We start from the raw sequence: 18422 nt of genomic DNA on the forward strand, positions 1-18422 counted from the left end.
CAAAAAAAATTCTACGGTAGCTCCGTTCCCCATTGGTTGCGCTTTATGCGCTCCTCCTGTACATTCGCAACACTTTCAATCCTTCTAGTCTGACTTAGCCCTTGGGCGATGGAGCAGTGCCGAAAGGGCTCAGTTACTCATTTTCTTTTCTTTTATTATTTCTGCAAGGGGGATGTTTCTTTTCTTTCCGGGCTCACTTACCAGTAGTTGATCTTCACAAAAGCGTGAAGGAGGATGGTAGGAGTCCACTGGACGATAGATTTTCTACCTCAGTCTTGTTTCTTGCATTTCTTTAATGTTATTTCATCTTTGGGTTGCAGCGAAAAAAATTAAGGTTTCTGTGTCCATGTCCCATCGGGGCCAAACAAAAACTTTGCTAGGTCTTACTTTCAGGGGAGGCCTTATATTTAGCAATTCAGCAAAACATCTACTAGGTCTTATTTTCGGGGAAACAGGGTGTGTGTGTGTGTATATATATATATATATATATATATATATATATATATACACGTGTGTGTGTGTATGTTTATACAGTATATATATATATATATATATATATATATATGTGTGTGTGTGTGTATATATAATATAGGGAATTGAACCTGGGCCTCCTGATTTACAGTCCACTGAACTGGCCACTAGTCTACTCCTAAAACTGTTGTTGTCGTTTTTATTTTATATATATACTAGTAAAAAAAGGCCCGTTTCTGACACAAATGAAATGGGCGCTAGCAAGGTTTTCCTCGGAGTGTGTATGTTTGGGAGAGTGTATGTGAGAGTGACTGTGTGAGAGACAGAGTGAAAGTGTGAGTGTGTGTGTGTGTGAGAGAGAGAGAGTGAGTCTGGGTGTGAGTGTGTTTGTGAGAGAGTGTGTGTGAGAGAATGAGAGTGTGTGCAAGTGTGTATGTGAGACACAGTGTGAGAGAGAGTGTGTGTGTGTGTGCGAGAGAGAGAGTGTGTGTGAGACACAGATTCTCTGTGAGAGTGAGTGTATGAGACCAAGCGAGTGTGTGAGTGACTATGTGGCACATAGAGAGTGAATGTGATACAGTGTGAGACAGAGTGTGTGAGAGTGAGAGTCAGAAAGACATTGTATATGAGAGAGAGAGTGTGAGCCCTGCCCCCTCCATTCATCCTTTTCCAGCAATTCCCCTCTCTCCCTGAGCCCTGCCCTCCCCATCCATGCTCCTCTGTCACCTGCCCCCTCCATTCATCCCTATCCAGCAATTCCCCTCTCTCCCTGAGCCCTGCCCTGCAATCCATATCCATCCATGCCCATCTGTCCCCTCCATTCATCCCTTTCCAGCAATTCCCCTCTCTCCCTGAGCCCTGCCCTCCCAATCCATGCCCATCCATGCTCCTCTGTCCCCTGCCCCCTCCATTCATCCCTTTCCAGCAATTTCCCTCTCTCCCTGAGGCCTGCCCTCCCAATCCATGCCCATCCATGCTCCTCTGTCACCTGTCCCCTCCATTCATCCCTATTCAGCAATTCCCCTCTCTCCCTGAGTCCTGCCCTGCAATCCATATCCATCCATGCCCATCTGTCCCCTCCATTCATCCCTATCCAGCAATTCCCCTCTCTCCCTGAGCCCTGCCCCCTCCATTCATCCCTTTCCAGCAATTTCCCTCTCTCCCTGAGGCCTGCCCTCCCAATCCATGCCCATCCATGCTCCTCTGTCCCCTGCCCCCTCCATTCTTCCTTTTCCAGCAATTCCCCTCTCTTCCTTCCATGACCCCCCCTCGCATTCATGCTCCTCTCTCTCCCATGTCCCAGCCTGGCCCGCCCTCTTCTTCCCCCCCCCCCTTCGCATCCATGCCCCCCCCCTTCGCATCCATGCTGTCGTTTCTCCCCTGCCCTCCTGCTCCCATTGTTCAACTTTACTGCCCACCCTCTTCTCTCCCCCCCAACATCCCTTTTCTTTTGTTTTTCTTTTTAAATTTACCTCCGTGGTGGCGGTTCCGGCAGCGCAGTGTCAGGGAAGGAGGCGGCGCTTCCGACGTCTAGCCTTCCCTTCGCTGTGTTCCGCCTTCTTCTGACGTCATCCTTGACGTCAGAAGAAGGCGGAACACAACGAAGGGAAGGCTAGAGACGTCGGGAGCGCCGCCTCCTTCCCTGACGCTGCGCTGCCGGAACCGCCACCACGGAGGTAAATCTAATATACTAAAACGCACCGTGCGTGGGTGCGATCAGTTTGTTTGTTTTTTTTTTCCGCCCTCGCGATCCGTTTTTTTTTTTCCCGCCCTCGACGTCATGACGTTTGATGCGAGGGCGGGGCAGAGACGGCTGGGTGGCTTCACACCATGAATCCACGAACCCTTCAGGAAGTGTTTGAGTGACTTCAGAACGTTGTCTTCAGAACGTTCACGGTGCGTTTTATTATATTAGATTTTTGTAACTGTTTTAAAACATAATCTATAAAGCGGTATATCAAATTCAATAAATCAAATCAATTAACAGTGTGTCAGAATTTTGCAGTCACTGTGAATGCTCAAAGTGTCAACCCTCCAGCTCTAACACAGGCCGTCAGTCACTTTGGGAAGTTCTTAAAAGCCTTGTTGTTCGGTCCCTGTGGCAGGCTGTCCCAGATCATATACAGTGCTTCCTTGAGTTCAGTGATTATTTGCGGCTTTGGGTGGAGCTTGTGGTAGGCCTTCAACATTGCTCCTCTGACAAAAGTCTACGTTACTGTGACATCATTAACAGTAAACTGGTATCTCTTTTTTCAAATAATGGTAGTTTTGCAGTGCAAATATTTTGAATGTGTGAAAATTGCTGGGTGGTCATGCAAAAAAGTCTGTAACTTTTTGCCATTTTTAAAGATAATCTCATTCCACTCGGCACATAAATGTAGATAGTAACAACAAATAAAGCTGCAAATTTTCATGTCGAAATTCCAAGCAGTTGTTAACAAAACGCAAAAAGCTCTAGGGGGTTACTTTTTTTGCCTCACCCCAGTGGTATGCTGGTAAATTTTTAACAGGCTCTCTCCCTGGTCCACCTCTGAGCCCCCCCACCCCTCCCCAAATTACAGAGCTGGCTATACCCGTGGAGAGAGCCTAGGGGAGCAATGCATTACTCTCTCCAAGAAAATAATGTTTTAAATCCTCCCAGGTTTCAATCTAATTCATGTTTAATGTGGGATAAAATGCCATAAATAAGTAAATAAATAGATAGAAACTCTGAACGTTGAGCATCTGATTCTCATAACATGATATCTGTTTTAGAAGTCCTTTACCAGGAGAAAAAAAAATCTCTGCACCAATATAACAGAGTTAGGGTGTCTCTATAACCAGCCCCTCCAAATGACACACTGGTTATGATATGTAATAAATTTACTACTCTGTCTATGAAAAGTTATTCCCTTATTATACTTCCTCTGTGTGTACATCCGTATGCACAAGTCGGCATGTTTCTCCCTACGGTCCCCACCCTACCTACTTCAGGTCTCCTCCCCGCTCCCCCGGTCTCCCGAGCCACAGGGTCCCAGCACATACCTAAAGGCAGCCACCCTGGTAGTCTAGTGGATTCTTCGGGGCAGGAAAAATTCCCAGTCTTTCCTGGCCGCTGCCAGTTCTGACCCTCCGCTGCCACATTGTCTTTAAAATGGCTGCCGAGACTTACAAGGGCGGCCTTGCGAGACTCCAAGGGGTGAGAGAGGGAGGGAGGCCCACTAACTATTTGGAAATGACCCTGTGTGAGGGCTTCTAGAATGGAAGGAGCAGTGGCAGTAACGGTGGTGGTAGCCATGCAGATTGCAGGGCAAGCACCATGGTGCAGTTCTAGCAGAGCCTTCATGGAGGATGGACCAATGATTTTGCCTGCTAACCATGTAAGCCAAAGTTATCTCCTCCTGCATAGTTTAGTGCAATATTTGAACCGCACGTACTCTGTATACTATGAAGCATACACAGTTCAAACTTCTCATTGAACCACGTGGGAGGAAGAGGCATCAGCACTGTTAGAAAACAGGGGAGAAAATAGCTTGCCTGAAATTGAGATGACAAAGGGGTAGTACGTCAATTTTTGGGGGTGGCACTTGCCATCCCAGGTTACTCAGTAGTGATGCCTATGATGTCCACAAAGCTATGTGAGCAAACAGCCTTACTGGGCTTTGTATCTTTTTTGCACAACTTTTGCCTGAAATCTGTACCTGACCTTACTTTTTTTTTCTGCTTTTTTATTTTCTTTTTCTTTTCCAAATCACCCATCCTTCTATTTTAATTTAAAATCAAAACAAAACCCATTACCAGCTTATACTGTACATTTTTAATTGTAATTTTCTTTTTGATGCTTGGGTTCCAGCAGTTTCTTCATGGCTTCTGTTTAGAACCTCAGAGACTGGGAGATCTAGAAAAGCTATTAAATAGATAAACAAACAACCATGTTTCTGCTGAGACCATGGTAACATTAGCTGTTAATTCATAACGTTTTGGGAGGTTCTCCCTGTTTTATTTTTATTTATTTATTAGGATTTATTTATTGCCTTTTTGAAGGAATCCACACATGGTGGTGTACAGCAACCCTTCTCTACTCATCACAGGTAATAAATATTATTATTATTATTATTATTATTATTATTTGTTGCATTTGTATCCCACCTTATCCCACCTCTTTGCAGGCTCAAAGTGGCTTACAATACATCATGAGTAGTGGAAGAATGTTAGTAATATAAACATTTAGTATTGCATGATCTTGGTCAGCATGATGATAAAACAAAGTAGTAGTATACAAGCAGATTTTAGGAAACAGTTCTGAGATTAAATAGGCGAGTTGTGCATATTCACTTGGGTTGATCTTTTTGGTATGCTCTTTCAAAGAGATGGGTCTTCAGTAGTTTGCGGAAGTTCGTTATTTCGTATATCGATTTCAAGTTGCGCGGCAGTGCGTTCCATAACTGTGTGCTCAAGTAGGTGAAGTTTGACGCATACATTAGTTTGTATTTCATTCCTTTGCAACTTGGGAAGTGTAGATCAAGGAATGTGCGGGATGATCTTTTGGCATTCCTAGGTGGTAGGTCTATTAGGTCAGACATGTAAGAAGTAAAAACAAACAAAAGAGAGGAAAGTAAGGTGATACTTTTTATTGGACTAACCTAATGCATTTTTTGCCAAGCTTTTGAAGGCACAGCCGTGACCTTCAGGTCTGTTATGACCAAAGGATTATGAAATCAAAATATATATAATGAAACATTAGTCTTGAGGGAAAGATAGGATTGAGGGTGAAGATGGGCATGGAGAAGAGTGACAGAAACAGGGAGAGGTAGATAGGAAAATAAGGTGGTACTTTTTTTTTAACCTTTCTTTTGTTTTATTTCTATTTATCTTTAAAGTTGACTAACATGGCAACTTCACTTTTATTCCTCATTGTGACAGTCCTAGGCAAACATCACAAGACCAAGCTCCTTCAAATTCCTCTCTTGCATGAACCAAGTTTGACCACTTCATACATGTATACATACATTTGTTTATGTATTGAAAACATTTATAATCCGCTCAATCTACAATTCTTGGCGGAGCACAACCCCCCCCCCCCCCCCCATAAAAATATAATAACACATAAGACTTATCAGAATATTAAAACAACTCAAATTATAAACCAGAAATCTAACATCACAATATAAAAATATTAAGTAACAGAATAGTACAAATATAGTATAATTCTACTGCTCTGTACAAATGAGTCAGCAAAGTTTTGCTTCTCATTTACCAGTTAGCAGGCTGATGCGTGTCTTCGGTCCAAGGTGAATTCCGGTGTGAATCCAGCTCCTGTTTTATAATTATGATACTTGATTGATTCTTCACCCCTTCCCTTTGTATCAGTGCAGTTGAGAGTTGTTTATCATCATGTGCAACACTATTGAGGTCATCTCTTTGCAGACCTGGGTGTCTTACCTCATTCATTCTTGTTTATACTGACTAGATTCTCACACTGCTGGTCAGTAACTTTCCATTGTAAAAAATGTACATACACTTCCCCACACAGACACACAATTGTGCTACTGTTGAGAGATGGTTAGATGTCTGCCCCCTTCCAGGAGCTCTGAATATTGCTTTACAGATTTGCTACCCCCAGCAGACCCAGGAGTCAGAGTTCTGCTCTTGGAATCAAACCCAAGTCCCTCTGCATGACAGTGTATAACAGTGGAACAGAACTACCAAACCAACTCCAGTGTTTTTCCTTTTCAGATTAACCATATCTTAAATTTTCCTTCATTATAAATGATATTGTAAACATTTCCAATATCTTTCTTGTAGCAATCGAGCAGTTTCATCTTTTTATGAGCAAGAAAAAGTGGAGCACATTCTACCTATTATGACACAACCTTTTGATTTCAAACTGTTTAAATCAACACTTCCAGAATGGGAGGAGCAAATCTTGTTTAATGAACGGTTTGGTTACTTCCTTCAAGAAACTGAAGAAAGCCCCCGGGTAATCCTGTTTTTTGAGGTACTGTATAAACATTTCATAGGTTCTTACATGACATTAATATTGATGATAGCAGAACTGCTGATTGCTGACATAAGGCTGAGAGGGCACCTTTATTGGTAGCTATGTGCACTAGCTATTCTGTAAAGTTGTTAATAGTAAGTGGTCAATGCAAAGAATTTTTTTACTGGCAAAAAGTATCAATCACCAATATAAAAAATCCCCTCCAGTTTAAAATAGCTTATCACTAGTTAAACAAGACATTTTTATATGTATGGAATTTCAGAAGGTGAATAATTTGAGTTAAACTTTCACTCCAATATGAACACCTATATACATCATCGGTCTTTTTTTGATACCAATTCCAGTTCACAAGCAATGCTAGTCATACAAATATAAAATTTAATTTTATAAATACTTGAAAGATAGACTTGATGATGGAAATCAAATCTTTATTGCAAGAAACGACTCAACACAGCAGCTGTGTTTCGGCGCCCACGCACCTTCCTCAGGAGTCTACAAAATATACATTTGTCAAAACATGCAAAAAATGTATGATAAAATAACAATACCCAAAGTTGACAAAAGAAATATATAAAACATATAAACTTAATAATATAAAAATCAATTACATATATATATAAAAGAGATGCCACGTATAAACAATCAGTAAATCCGTATATATGACATATATATAAATTATTGTGGCATAAAAAACAATTATATAAAATACAAACATCTAAAACATACATATATATAGATACAAAAAAAAGTATGCATGAAACAAGTATTATATTTTAAAACAAATTAAATGAAACAATAGGAACACATTTCAAACTGATTTAGATTTAGAAACACCAAAGATGAATGGAGCAGTTTTAGTGGGTGCAGTGCACTTCAGACAGGAGGACCCAGGCCCACCCCCCCCTACTTATTACACTTGTGGTGGTAAATGTGAGCCCTCCAAAACCCACCAGAAACCCACTGTACTCACATCTAGGTGCCCCCCTTCACCAGTAAGGGCTATGATAGTGTACAGTGGTGGGTTTTGGGGGGGGGGGGGGGGGGGGTTGGGGAACTCAGCACACATGGTAAGGGAGCTATGCACCTGGGAGCAATTTCTGAAGTCCACTGCAGTGGCCCCTAGGGTGCCTGGTTGGTGTCCTGGCATGTGAGGGGGACCAGTGCACTACGAATGCTGGCTCCTCCCACAACCAAAGGGCTTGGATTTGGTCATTTCTGAGATGGGCGTCCTCAGTTTCCATTATCGCCGAAAATCAGAAACGACCAAGTTTAAGGTCAACCTAAATTTTGCGATTTGGGCGTTCCCGACCTTATTATCAAAACGAAATATGGACGTGCATCTTGTGTTGATAATACGGGTTTCCCTGCCCCTTCACAGGGGACGTCCTGCGAGGACGTCCTCAGAAAAACTTGGCCGTCCCTTTCGATTATGCCCTTCCACGGTGCGCTGAAAAATGGGCTGTGCTAGTGTAGGCATGTGTTTTGGGCGTGCGCAGATCCATTTTTCAGCGTGCTTGTAAAAAAGGCCTTCTAAACATTTTTACCAAAAATAGTTGTGTGGCAAAATAAAAATGGGCACGTGTCCATTTTGGGTCTGAGACCTTACCGCCAGCCATTGACATAGCGGTAAGGTCTCGTGTGTTAACCGTGTGGTAATTGTCTACGTGTGTAGAATGACGATTACTGCCCAGTTTCTGCTGCGCATAGAACGGGTGGTAACTCCAAATTGACGCACATTGGCTGCATGTAGGTGTCTATGCGGCTTAGTAAAAGGGCCCCTTAGTTTCTATAAGTCAGCTGATTAATGTGTATAAAATAACATCAGATGCCACCACCATCTTTAAACAACATGTAAGGCAAATGCGTTGAGATGTGCCGTGAAGCATTGATATATTGTAAGTGAATTCTAATTTTGAAAGCTTTTTTTGAAAATTTGACCTTCAGAATGAGAATGAACTCCTTCCCCAGTGCAGTTTATAGCAAAACACAGCGCTATGTCGGGAGCTAGTTTTCTGTGGTTTTGAGAAGAAAAAATTACTTTGGAAGAGACGAGTGTCTTAAAGTTCTATCTGAGAATGAAGATATAAAAGCCTATTTTTCTAGTATTTATAAAGCCAGTCTTTTATTTGCATGATCAGCATTGCTTGTGAACTGGAATTGGTATTAAAAAAAAAAGGACCGATGACAAATCTAGGTGTCGATACTGGAGGTTAAACTCAAAATTATTCACCTTCTGAAGGTCTATACATAAAACATTTCTTGTTTAACTTGTGATGAGCTATTTTCAGCTGGAGAAGGGTTTGTTGATATTCTTTAAGGTTGTGCATAAGTGCCTCGGTGTGCCCCTGCAAAGGGTGTGTCATGATCCAACATGTTCATCTTATGTGTGTGTTGAGTAGAACATGTAGATGTCCTGATGCAGGTTTGCACTAGTATTCTCTATCGAAATTGGGGCATTCTGATTCTGTTGTAGAATTGGCGCTCCTGCGCTTTATTGGGGTGCCCAGAAGGAGGTGTTCTTTTAATGAATTGCCCCCTAAATCTTCAGCATATATGTTTTAATCCTTAGTAAAGGGTTTGTATTAAAGCTAGAAAGGGTTCTCACCCAGTGGTGTAAGATGATTTGCCAATCATTCTGAATACCCTTTAGCTGTGTTTCCTCTGTAGCTGCCCCCGTAAGAGATTATTTTCTGTGCCAAGGACACGAAGATAATGTATAATAATATAGTGATGACATAGATGATAGAGTTGAGAGCCAAGCTAGCTCATCTAGTTACATATTTTGCTTATTTTTTTTGCAATACTGTGGCATGCATGAGGCTTAATGACTGAAAAAATTACCAGTCTATGTTATTTAAAAATTTTATAATGCTTTGTAATGTCTTTTGTTTTAATTGTGTATGTAAAGTTGTAACCCGTTTAGATTTCCTTGATAACGTGTGATATAAACGTTATAAAGTGCCAAAAAAAATCAAAAGTATACACTGATACTATCTGAATTATGCAAGCATAGTTACTTATATTTTACACAATATAATAAATAGAATAGTATTTAGACATTGTTAGAAATGTATGCAATTAGTTTAGCACGTTGTAACAATGAAGAATGCATAGGGTTTATTATAAGGGATAATAAGATGGTTGGAAAGGACTGCTAAAAGAGTTTGGCAGGGATGTGATCCTGCTGGTTTTTTTCCTTTGACTCCCCATCCCTATTTTATAATGCATAGGACAGTCACAGTGAGGATCACTTAGATTGCCACTGCAGTTCATTCACTTCTCACCAGCATGCAGAGCAATAGAAAAAAAAAAAACCTATGGGGCCCATTTGCCATACTATAGTAAAAAGTGGCCTTAGCGTGTGCTTACGCAAGTCATTTCTGCATGCTAAGGCCGTTTTTCTGCATGGGTAACATGACTGCTTTTTCTATTTTTTGCACCAATGTCCATGCGCTAAGTTTCCCATTAGCACATGAGCACTTTTAAAATAATAAATGTTATTTTTTAGTGCACGGGTAGGTGTGCACGCACATGCAAAAATAACCGCAGGATGCCTGAGTGTGCCCAACGGTAAGCACTTTTTTTGTTGCAGTAATCATGCATTAGTGTTTACCACAGCTTAGTAAAAAGGCCCTATATAAATTGTATTGCAGATAACTATTATAGGATGAAATCGAAAACTAGTTAGAATACAAAAATCTCTCTATACCAAAACGGTTGTGCTAAACAGCTTATCAGATTCTTAAAGTCTAATGTTTGTTTAGTAATTTTGAGTTACCCAACAGTAGATCAAGTGATGTTACCAAAGCAGTGATAAATTGAGCTGTAGGCAGGAGCCATTCAGCCTGGTAGAATAACAGGACAGATTAAACACACAGTAGAACCGTGTAAAGAAAAAGGTGTTAGGTCAGGTTGAAAACTGGCTCATCAAACATATAAACGGCGAGTGACCGAACTCACTTGCAAATGCGCAGTAAAGACCCTCCCTGTCCTGCCCCAGCATCAATACGTGATGACGGGGGCGGGACAGAGAGGGTCTCTACTGCGCAAGGGGAGGGACGAAACCGCCGTTGCTACCGCTCCCCCCCCCCCAACGTCGCTGCCACCACTCCCCCCACCCGGAGTCGCCGCCGCCACCCACCCTCCACCCGGGCCGGGCTCTCGCTCCGCTATAGAAACAGCGCGGGAACGCAGCTCACAGCTCAGCTGAGCTGCCGTCGGTCTTCCTTCCCTGCCTGTGTCAGGGCGGGACACAGGCAGAGAAGAAGGACGGCAGCTCATCTGAGCTGTGTGCTGCGTTCCCGCGCTGTTTCAATAGCGAAGCGAGGGCCCGGCCCGGGTGGAGGGGTGGCGGCGACTCCGTGGTGGGGGCATAGAGGTGACCTCGGAGGGGCAGCGGCGAGCTCGGCGGGGGGGGGGGGCCTTGCAGCGGCGGGGAGAAGGGGCCTTTCAACCCCCCCATCCTATACTAGCCCGTTTTTTACGGGCTCAACGGCTAGTAAAACATATAAACGGCAAGTGACCGACTCACCTGCAAACGCGCAGTAGAGTCAGAACGCTGAGAGTGTAGAAGTCCAAGCCCCACCTCCACCAGCAGTACAGCCCAATAGGGAGGAGGGCTTGTACATGGGCGTGGAAATCGGAGGAGGAGGGAGCAGGGAGGGAAGGAGGGGGCGGAACTGAGGGAAACAGACGCTGGGGGGAGGGCAGGGGAGAGAGCAGGGTTGGTGGGAGGCCATAGGAAAACAAAAAACTAGCGCTTAACGGCTAGTATCCTATATTGAGAGCAGTGTAAAATGAACTGGCTTTTTTACTTCCATATCTACAGTCTCCATCTTAATGCCTGACACAAAGAGCATATGCACAGGGGTAAAAACTTCAACACCCCTAAGCCAGGAAACTTTCAGCAGCAGAGGGAGCAGCTCCACCTCCTTCTGGGAACCCTAAGATTCCAGAACATAGTGTGGAACAGCTCCCTCTTGCTGTTTCCTGGCTGTTACACCCTGGATCTAGAGGAAAAAATCTGCTGCAGAGCATGAATGGAACTGGAATGAGCCTTAGAAGGCAAGCTGTAAACATTTGCTTTAAACTGGTTCTTGCCAGTCTAAAGCAAGCATTATTTAGCTAGTAATGCACAAAGGCTGCCTGCTTGTGCTTCCTACCTCTTACTTCCAGGCACCCTCCCCCACCGTCTCCCTAGGTGAGCCCCCCCCCCCCCCCCCCCCACGGAATCTTTTTAAAAAATTTCCCTGGTGGTCCAGTGAATCCCTACTCCCCTGGATCTTTTTTTTTTTTTTTTTTTAATTTCCCTGGTGGTCCAGTGGACCATGAATCCCCCCTGGGTGAAACCCCCCTGAATATTTTTTAAAACATTTCCCTTGTGGTCTAGACCTTCCCCACACATACCCCCTCCTAAACCTGACCCCCTCCCCGTACCTTTACAAGGTGATGGCAGGAGCAACGTCTCCTGCCTTCGGCCTGCCTGGAATAAAATGGTAGCGCCCAGGCCCTGCCCAGTGCATTCTGGAATGGGCAGGGCGGAGTTACGCACCATATAAGGTGCAACATTGTGTTCTGGGCGGGCCTGAGGAAGGAGATGTTGCTCCTGCCTCCTCCTGACTGTTGGGGTGGGGGAGTGTTGCAAATAGCCCCCAGATAACTTTGAGAATTTATACAAAAATAGGACTCATAAACTCAGGGGCGTATCTGCGTGGGGCCTCAGGGGCCTGGGCCCCCGCAGATTTTGCCCTGGACCCCCCTCCCGCCGCCAACCCTCCCCCGCTGCCGTTCTTACTTTTGCTGGCGGGGGACCCCAACCCCTGCCAGCCGAGGTCTGCTTCCACCTGCTGCTGCCGTAAAAACTTCTTCTTCAGCCGGCGGGGGACCCCAAACCCCCGCCAGCCGCCCCGCGGTTTTTAAAATTAATCTTCGGCCTCCGTGGCCGTGCTGCTGTGATAGGCGCTGTTGAAATCCACTTCGGAGTCTGACGTCGCAGCACGTACAACGTACAACGACGTCAGACTCCGAAGTGGATTTCAACAGCGCCTATCACAGCAGCACGGCCACGGAGGCCGAAGATGAATTTTAAACACCGCGGGGCGGCTGGCGGGGGTTTGGGGTCCCCCGCCGGCTGAAGAAGAAGTTTTTGCGGCAGGTGGAAGCAGACCTCGGCTGGCGGGGGTTGGGGTCCCCCGCCAGCAAAAGTAAGAACGGCAGCGGGGGAGGGTTGGCGGCGGGAGGGGGGTGGAGAGAGTCATTGGTGGTGGTGGGGGCTCGGCGGCGGGGGGGGGGGGCTAAAATGTGCCCCCTCCCTCTGGCTCTGGCCCCCCCTACCGCCGGAGTCCAGATACGCCCCTGCATAAACTCAGATTGATGAATCAAAGCTTAATTAAGCAAATTATTGTTCAAAAATCAAAATTTATCTTTGCAAAGAGGTGTGTGTTCCAGCAGCTCTGAACTGGGAGCTTGCTCACATACACACACACAGATTTCTGTAAGATTCCACACAGACTTTATAGTTACATTTAAGTGTCTGCCCCTAAGTTTTTCACATTGGCTGAGGGTCGCCTGCCAGCTAGGGTTCTGTGTAACAGCAGCTCTGCAATTTTCATTCTCTTCCCCCCTCCCTCTCTATAGTCTCTTTGTTCATACTTCCCTGTTATCTCACAGATGTGACCTTGGCTGGTAACCTTGTCTACCTTTCTTCTCTCTCTTCCTGTCTCAGCATTTTTATCACTTTACACACATTATTTTAATAAACTAACAGAGTTTCTTTTGTTCATGATTTTAAAAAGCTATAATATGGTGGTTTCTGTTAGGAAGGGCCTACAGAAGTATACTTCCATCCCTAAAGAGTTCCTTTCTACCAGGGCATGCTATTTTTGCAATTATGTTAAGTGAACAAGCAATATATTTACATATTTCTCACAGGGGTGGGGAAGAGAGGAGATCAGACCTGCCAAAAGGGCCCAATTTTTGAGGGAGATTTTAGGACATGCCTTGAACCTCACCCACCCACTCTGTTTCCTGGCTCCACCCCCTGGCACACCTCAATTGTACAACTTTCATTTCCTTCAATCCTTGACAGTACCAACAAGGAACCTCCCCCTCTGTCAGCAGCAGGAGACGCTAACTATTGTTGCAAGGGGACCAGTATAGCTGTGAGATTTTGCAACTTTTGTCATGAGACTGGTCCCACGGATTGAGGCTCATTTTCAAAGCACATAGACTTACAAACTTATGTAGGCTACTATCCGCCTTATTTTCGAAAGTGATGGGCGCCCATATTTCGACCCAAATCGGGAGATGGGCTCCCATCTCGCAAAGGCGCCCAAATCGGTATAATCGAAAGCCGATTTTGGGCATCTTCAACTGCAATCTGTCGCGGAAACGGCCAAAGTTGATGGGGGCGTGTTGGAGGTGTGGTGAAGGTGGGACTGGGGCGTGTTTATCGGCCGAGGAGAGATCGGCGCCTTCGGCCGATAATCGAAAAAAGAAAGGCGTTTTTAGCGCGAATTTGGGTCACTTTTTTTGGACACTTTTTTTTTCACGAACAAGTCCCAAAAAAGTGCCCTAAATGACCAGATGACCACCGGAGGGAATCGGGGATGACCACCCCTGACTCCCCCGGTGGTCAGTAACCCCCTCCCACAAAAAAAAAAAAAAGAACTTTAACAACTTTTTTTTCCAGCCTGTATGCCAGCCTCAAATGCCATACCCAGCTCCATCACAGCAGTATGCAGGTCCCTGGAGTAGTTGTTAGTGGGTGCAGTGGATTTCACCCAGGTGGACCCAGGCCCATCCCCCCTACCTGTTACACTTGTGGTGGTAAATGGGAGTGCTCCAAACTGCCCCCAAAACCCACTGTACCCATATGTAGGTGCCCCCCTTCAGCCATAAGGGCTATGGTAATGGTGTAGAGTTGTGGGCAGTGGGTTTTGGGGGGGATTTGGGGGGCTCAGCACCCAAGGGATGGGAGCTATGGACTTTGGAGGTATTTTACTTTTTTTTTAAACCGCCCAGCTCAAATCCGCACAAATCCGATGCATTTGCCCGGCACAAACCGTATTATCGAAAAAAAGATGTACGCCCATTTTTTTCTTAAATACGGTCTGTCCCGTCCCTTCACATACCCGTTCTCGGACATAGACGCCCATGGAGATGGGCGTTCGATTATGCCCCTCTATGTAACTTTGTAAGTCTGTGCTTTGGAAATGAGCACCTTAGTCTTATTAATATGTGTCTCCTGCTGTCAATGGAGAGGGGAAGCGGAGTCTCCAAGCATGACCCATCCTAAACCTGGAGATTTACCATTGCTATGCTGGAAATTTAAGACCAATGAGTGAGGCTTTGCAAGCCCCAGTCATTTCTAACCCCAGCTGACATAGTCTAATCAATAAATAGAAATTAAAATTCTTTTTTCTACCTTTGATGTCTGGTGATTTTATTTTTCTAATTGTGTATTGGTTCTAATCTCTGGTTCTTACTTTCCTCTGCCTTCTTGACTCTCTTGCCATGGTTTCCTTGACCATTCTGGTATTTCTTCTCTCTCCATGTTCACCATCCATCTCCCCTTTGTGTCCCTACCTCTATTCTCCCACTATGTTCAGCATCTCTACTCTCTTTCCCTGTCCCTAGTCCTTTCCCTTCCTATCCCTCTCCCCTCTGTCCAGTCATCTCTCTCTCTCTGCTCAGCCCTATCTCTCCCTCTGTTCTTGTCCTGTTCCCCATATCCAGCTTCTCCCTCACCCCTGACCTCCATTTCTGCATCTCTCTCTCACTCTCTGGTCATCCAACTTGCCTTAAGTTGCTGGTGGTGGCAGAGCTCCACACAGCCTGTCTTCATCCAGCCTGCAGGGCATTTTCTTTGCTGCGTCCCATCCTTCTCATGTTTCTGGTGGGCAGAATGTGGCAGAAGAAAGGCCCTGCAGGCTGGACACAGACAGGCTGTGTGGAGCACTGCCATCTCTAGCAACTTAAGGCATTTGGAGGTCCGGAGAGAGTCAGAGACGCCGGAACAGGGTGAGGGGCTGAGCAGAGAGAGGCTGGAATGGAAGGGAGAGAAATGTCAGACTGCTAGGGCATGGATGTGTGAGAAGAGGACAAGCTGGGGTTCTTGGCTTCCCAGGAGTAGTGCGGGAGATGACCCATGAAAGCAGGAGACTTAGCAGGTATGGAAGGTGGAAGAGGACAGAGGGTCAGTTGGGTAAACGTATCTCTGAATGACTTGTGGAAGAGCTGGCGTAAGTTCAAACCTAGAGTTTGATTCACATTATCTTTAGTAACTGTTTTTTTCTGTGTAGCCTTGAGGGAGAAATTACTGCACCACTAGTGAATCTGGAAGTAAAGATGGAACTTTCATTGGAAGGAGGTAGTAGTTGTTTCCCTCCGCTTCCATTTGGCCCAATTTGTGTAGATTACACCCACCTTCTTGGAAGCATAAGAAATTAAATCCTCTGCTATTTTGTATAGAAACACTACTTCATGCAGGTTACCTCAGTGTTTCCATCCTCTTGCCATTAAGGGATCCTCTATCACACATCTTTTTACGTACAATCAACATTTTTTTGTCTTCTCATTTGTGGGAGTGCATGCCATGTAGTCTGCCTCCTTGTAGATTTTTATTGTAATGGAGCAATTGATGGGGATGCACTTGGGGCTCACCACTCTTAGAAACAGAGAAACAGAACTCTAATGTAACTATAGTATTTAGCGTTACCAGCAACCATTGCTTTCTGTAATGAGGGTGGGGGCAGGGGTGGGAGTTTTGTTATTGTAAGTTGAAGTTCTTAACTCTGCTAGTTGATTGTATGAACAGTTATTTTAAACATAAGATTGGATTGTTTGAAACGCATAAATAAAATTAAAAAAATAATAGAAACAGAACATGACAGCATAAAAAGACCATGGGGCTCATTTTCGAAAGAGACAAATGACTAAAAGTGGCATAAAGCAGCATTTGGATGTTTTTCTCACATGTTGGTGAAATCTATTCTCAAAATGACCAGAAGTTGGTAATTTTATTTCTATGTTTAGACTTGTCCCATGCTCTCATGAAACTTGTACATGTATGTAACGTGTCTGTTATATTTCAATGTTTGCAGGTCCTTGATTTCTTAAGCATGGATGAAGCAAAATCTATTTCTGAAGTTCAGATACAGGAAAGGGGCTTTCGCAAAATTGCCTGGGCATTTTTGAAGGTAATTTTACCACCGTATATGACAGCTGACTTTTTGTTAAACAAAATCTGTTAACTTCTTCCCTTCTGTTTGGATGAGGCATTCTCCATTATTGGGCAAGATGGATCAGCCATACAAATGGGTGATATCATATCAAAGCACTAACATGGCTAGTGCTGTCTAGAGAATGACATGGGAATGGGGACCCATGGTAACAGAAAAAAAAGTGTTGAGAATTAACATTGACTCCGTTTTTTCGTCTCTGTCACTGTGAGATCTTATGCTATGAAAAACTGCCTCTTTTGAAGACTCTTAAGATAGCTTACCATTTAGACCTGCCCCTCCAGAACACTTCATTGCAGCACCTCATTGTTTTTTGTTCTTCTTTACTGTAGACACCAGAGTTAGTTGTTAATTTTCCGTAACCTAAACTAACTGTGTAACTGTTTCCTAAGTGTTATGATAGTAAAGTTCATTGACTCCTGATTTGATGTGAATCCATATTTTACTGTAATCATCCTATTTTTATATTTTAATGTTTGGAAAGTTCTCCGAGGACAAGCAGGCTGCTTGTTCTCACATGTGAGTCGATGTCCGCGTCGGCCCAGGAAACGGCAAATTTTTCCCAGCAAAAATAAAAAGTTTTGCCAGAGTCGTCTGGTGCGCGAGCAGCGTGCACCGCGCATGCACGGACAACTTCCTGCCCGTCGCATGAGCGTGTCCCCTCAGTTCTTTTTTGTCCACGACGAGGTGACAGGATTTTGCTGCTCTCCTCGTTTTTGGCCCAGGAATGAGAGTCTAACGACTATTTTTTTTCTATTTCTACTGTTTATTAGTCATTTTCTTTAAAAAAAAACAAAAATACTACCCGTAGTTTCTTTTACTAGTTTTTTCCCAATTTTTAAGTTTACTTTCTTTTCGACGCGGCTGGCCTTCTCTCTTTTTGTGCCTTCCCTTTTTTGGCACAATCGCGTCGTTTGATTTCGCCGAAGCCGTTTTTCCTTCCACGTTATCGAAGACACCCAGCGGCTTCAAACGTTGTACTTGGTGCAGCCGGATAATTTCCGGTATCGATACCCACGCCTGGTGTATCCAGTGCCTTGGGCCCAACCATAGCCCAGCTGTTTGTAGTCTGTATCTTCGTATGAAGAAATGGACCCAAGCGTCTCGAGAAGCCCAAAGAGAAAAGCTTTTTGGTGCTCAGTCCGGTCCTTCGACGTCGGCGTGGTCAACATCGAAAGGAGCATCGACATCGGGAAGAGAGGTAATGGCTGCTGAGAGATCAACTCGCGCTGGGAGCAGTGAGGTGTCGAGTGGGTCTCCACCTGCCTCGAGGTCTCCTGTTATGCAGGCCCCCCGGGACTGGCTCCGAGGAGATGTGAGGATTCCACATTCTCCTCATCGGTACTGAGGAGTCTCAATGACAGGCGTCGAACGAAGGCGAGGAAGCATCGTCATGATTCTCCTTCGACACACGGTACTGGGAGCTCCGGGGCGCCGAGAGAGTTGGCACCTGAGAAGCGTCGGCACCAAGAGGATTGCCCCCCCTCGATACAGGAGGTGCCGATGCGTCGGTCTGCTAGCAGCCCGGTACCTGCCCCCGAGCCTCCACGGATTCTGACATCGCCTGGTCCATCGACCCCACAGCCTTCTCCGATGGTGGCTCTCGACGAGCGCATCCGGGCCTTATTTCCAGAACTTCTGGAGGGACTGCTACACCAGTCAGCTTTGGTGTGGGGGGTGCTTGCGCTTTCTGTACCGTCTGCTGCAGAGGTGTCTTGCCCTTCTCCTGC

At 44.9% G+C, this 18422-nt stretch overlaps 1 protein-coding gene across 1 annotated transcript in view; it reads left to right on the forward strand.

Moving 5' to 3' along the window:
* The window catches only part of AHI1 (Abelson helper integration site 1), a 683164-nt gene that overhangs the window by 165993 nt on the left and 498749 nt on the right, over positions 1 to 18422 (forward strand). Inside the window, 2 exon segments of the mRNA XM_030195101.1 lie at positions 6256 to 6448; positions 16555 to 16650. Coding sequence (XP_030050961.1) covers positions 6256 to 6448; positions 16555 to 16650 — 289 coding nt within the window.

This window comes from Microcaecilia unicolor, chromosome 3 (genome assembly GCF_901765095.1).
Source record: "Microcaecilia unicolor chromosome 3, aMicUni1.1, whole genome shotgun sequence".
In the NCBI taxonomy this organism is placed as follows: domain Eukaryota; kingdom Metazoa; phylum Chordata; class Amphibia; order Gymnophiona; family Siphonopidae; genus Microcaecilia; species Microcaecilia unicolor.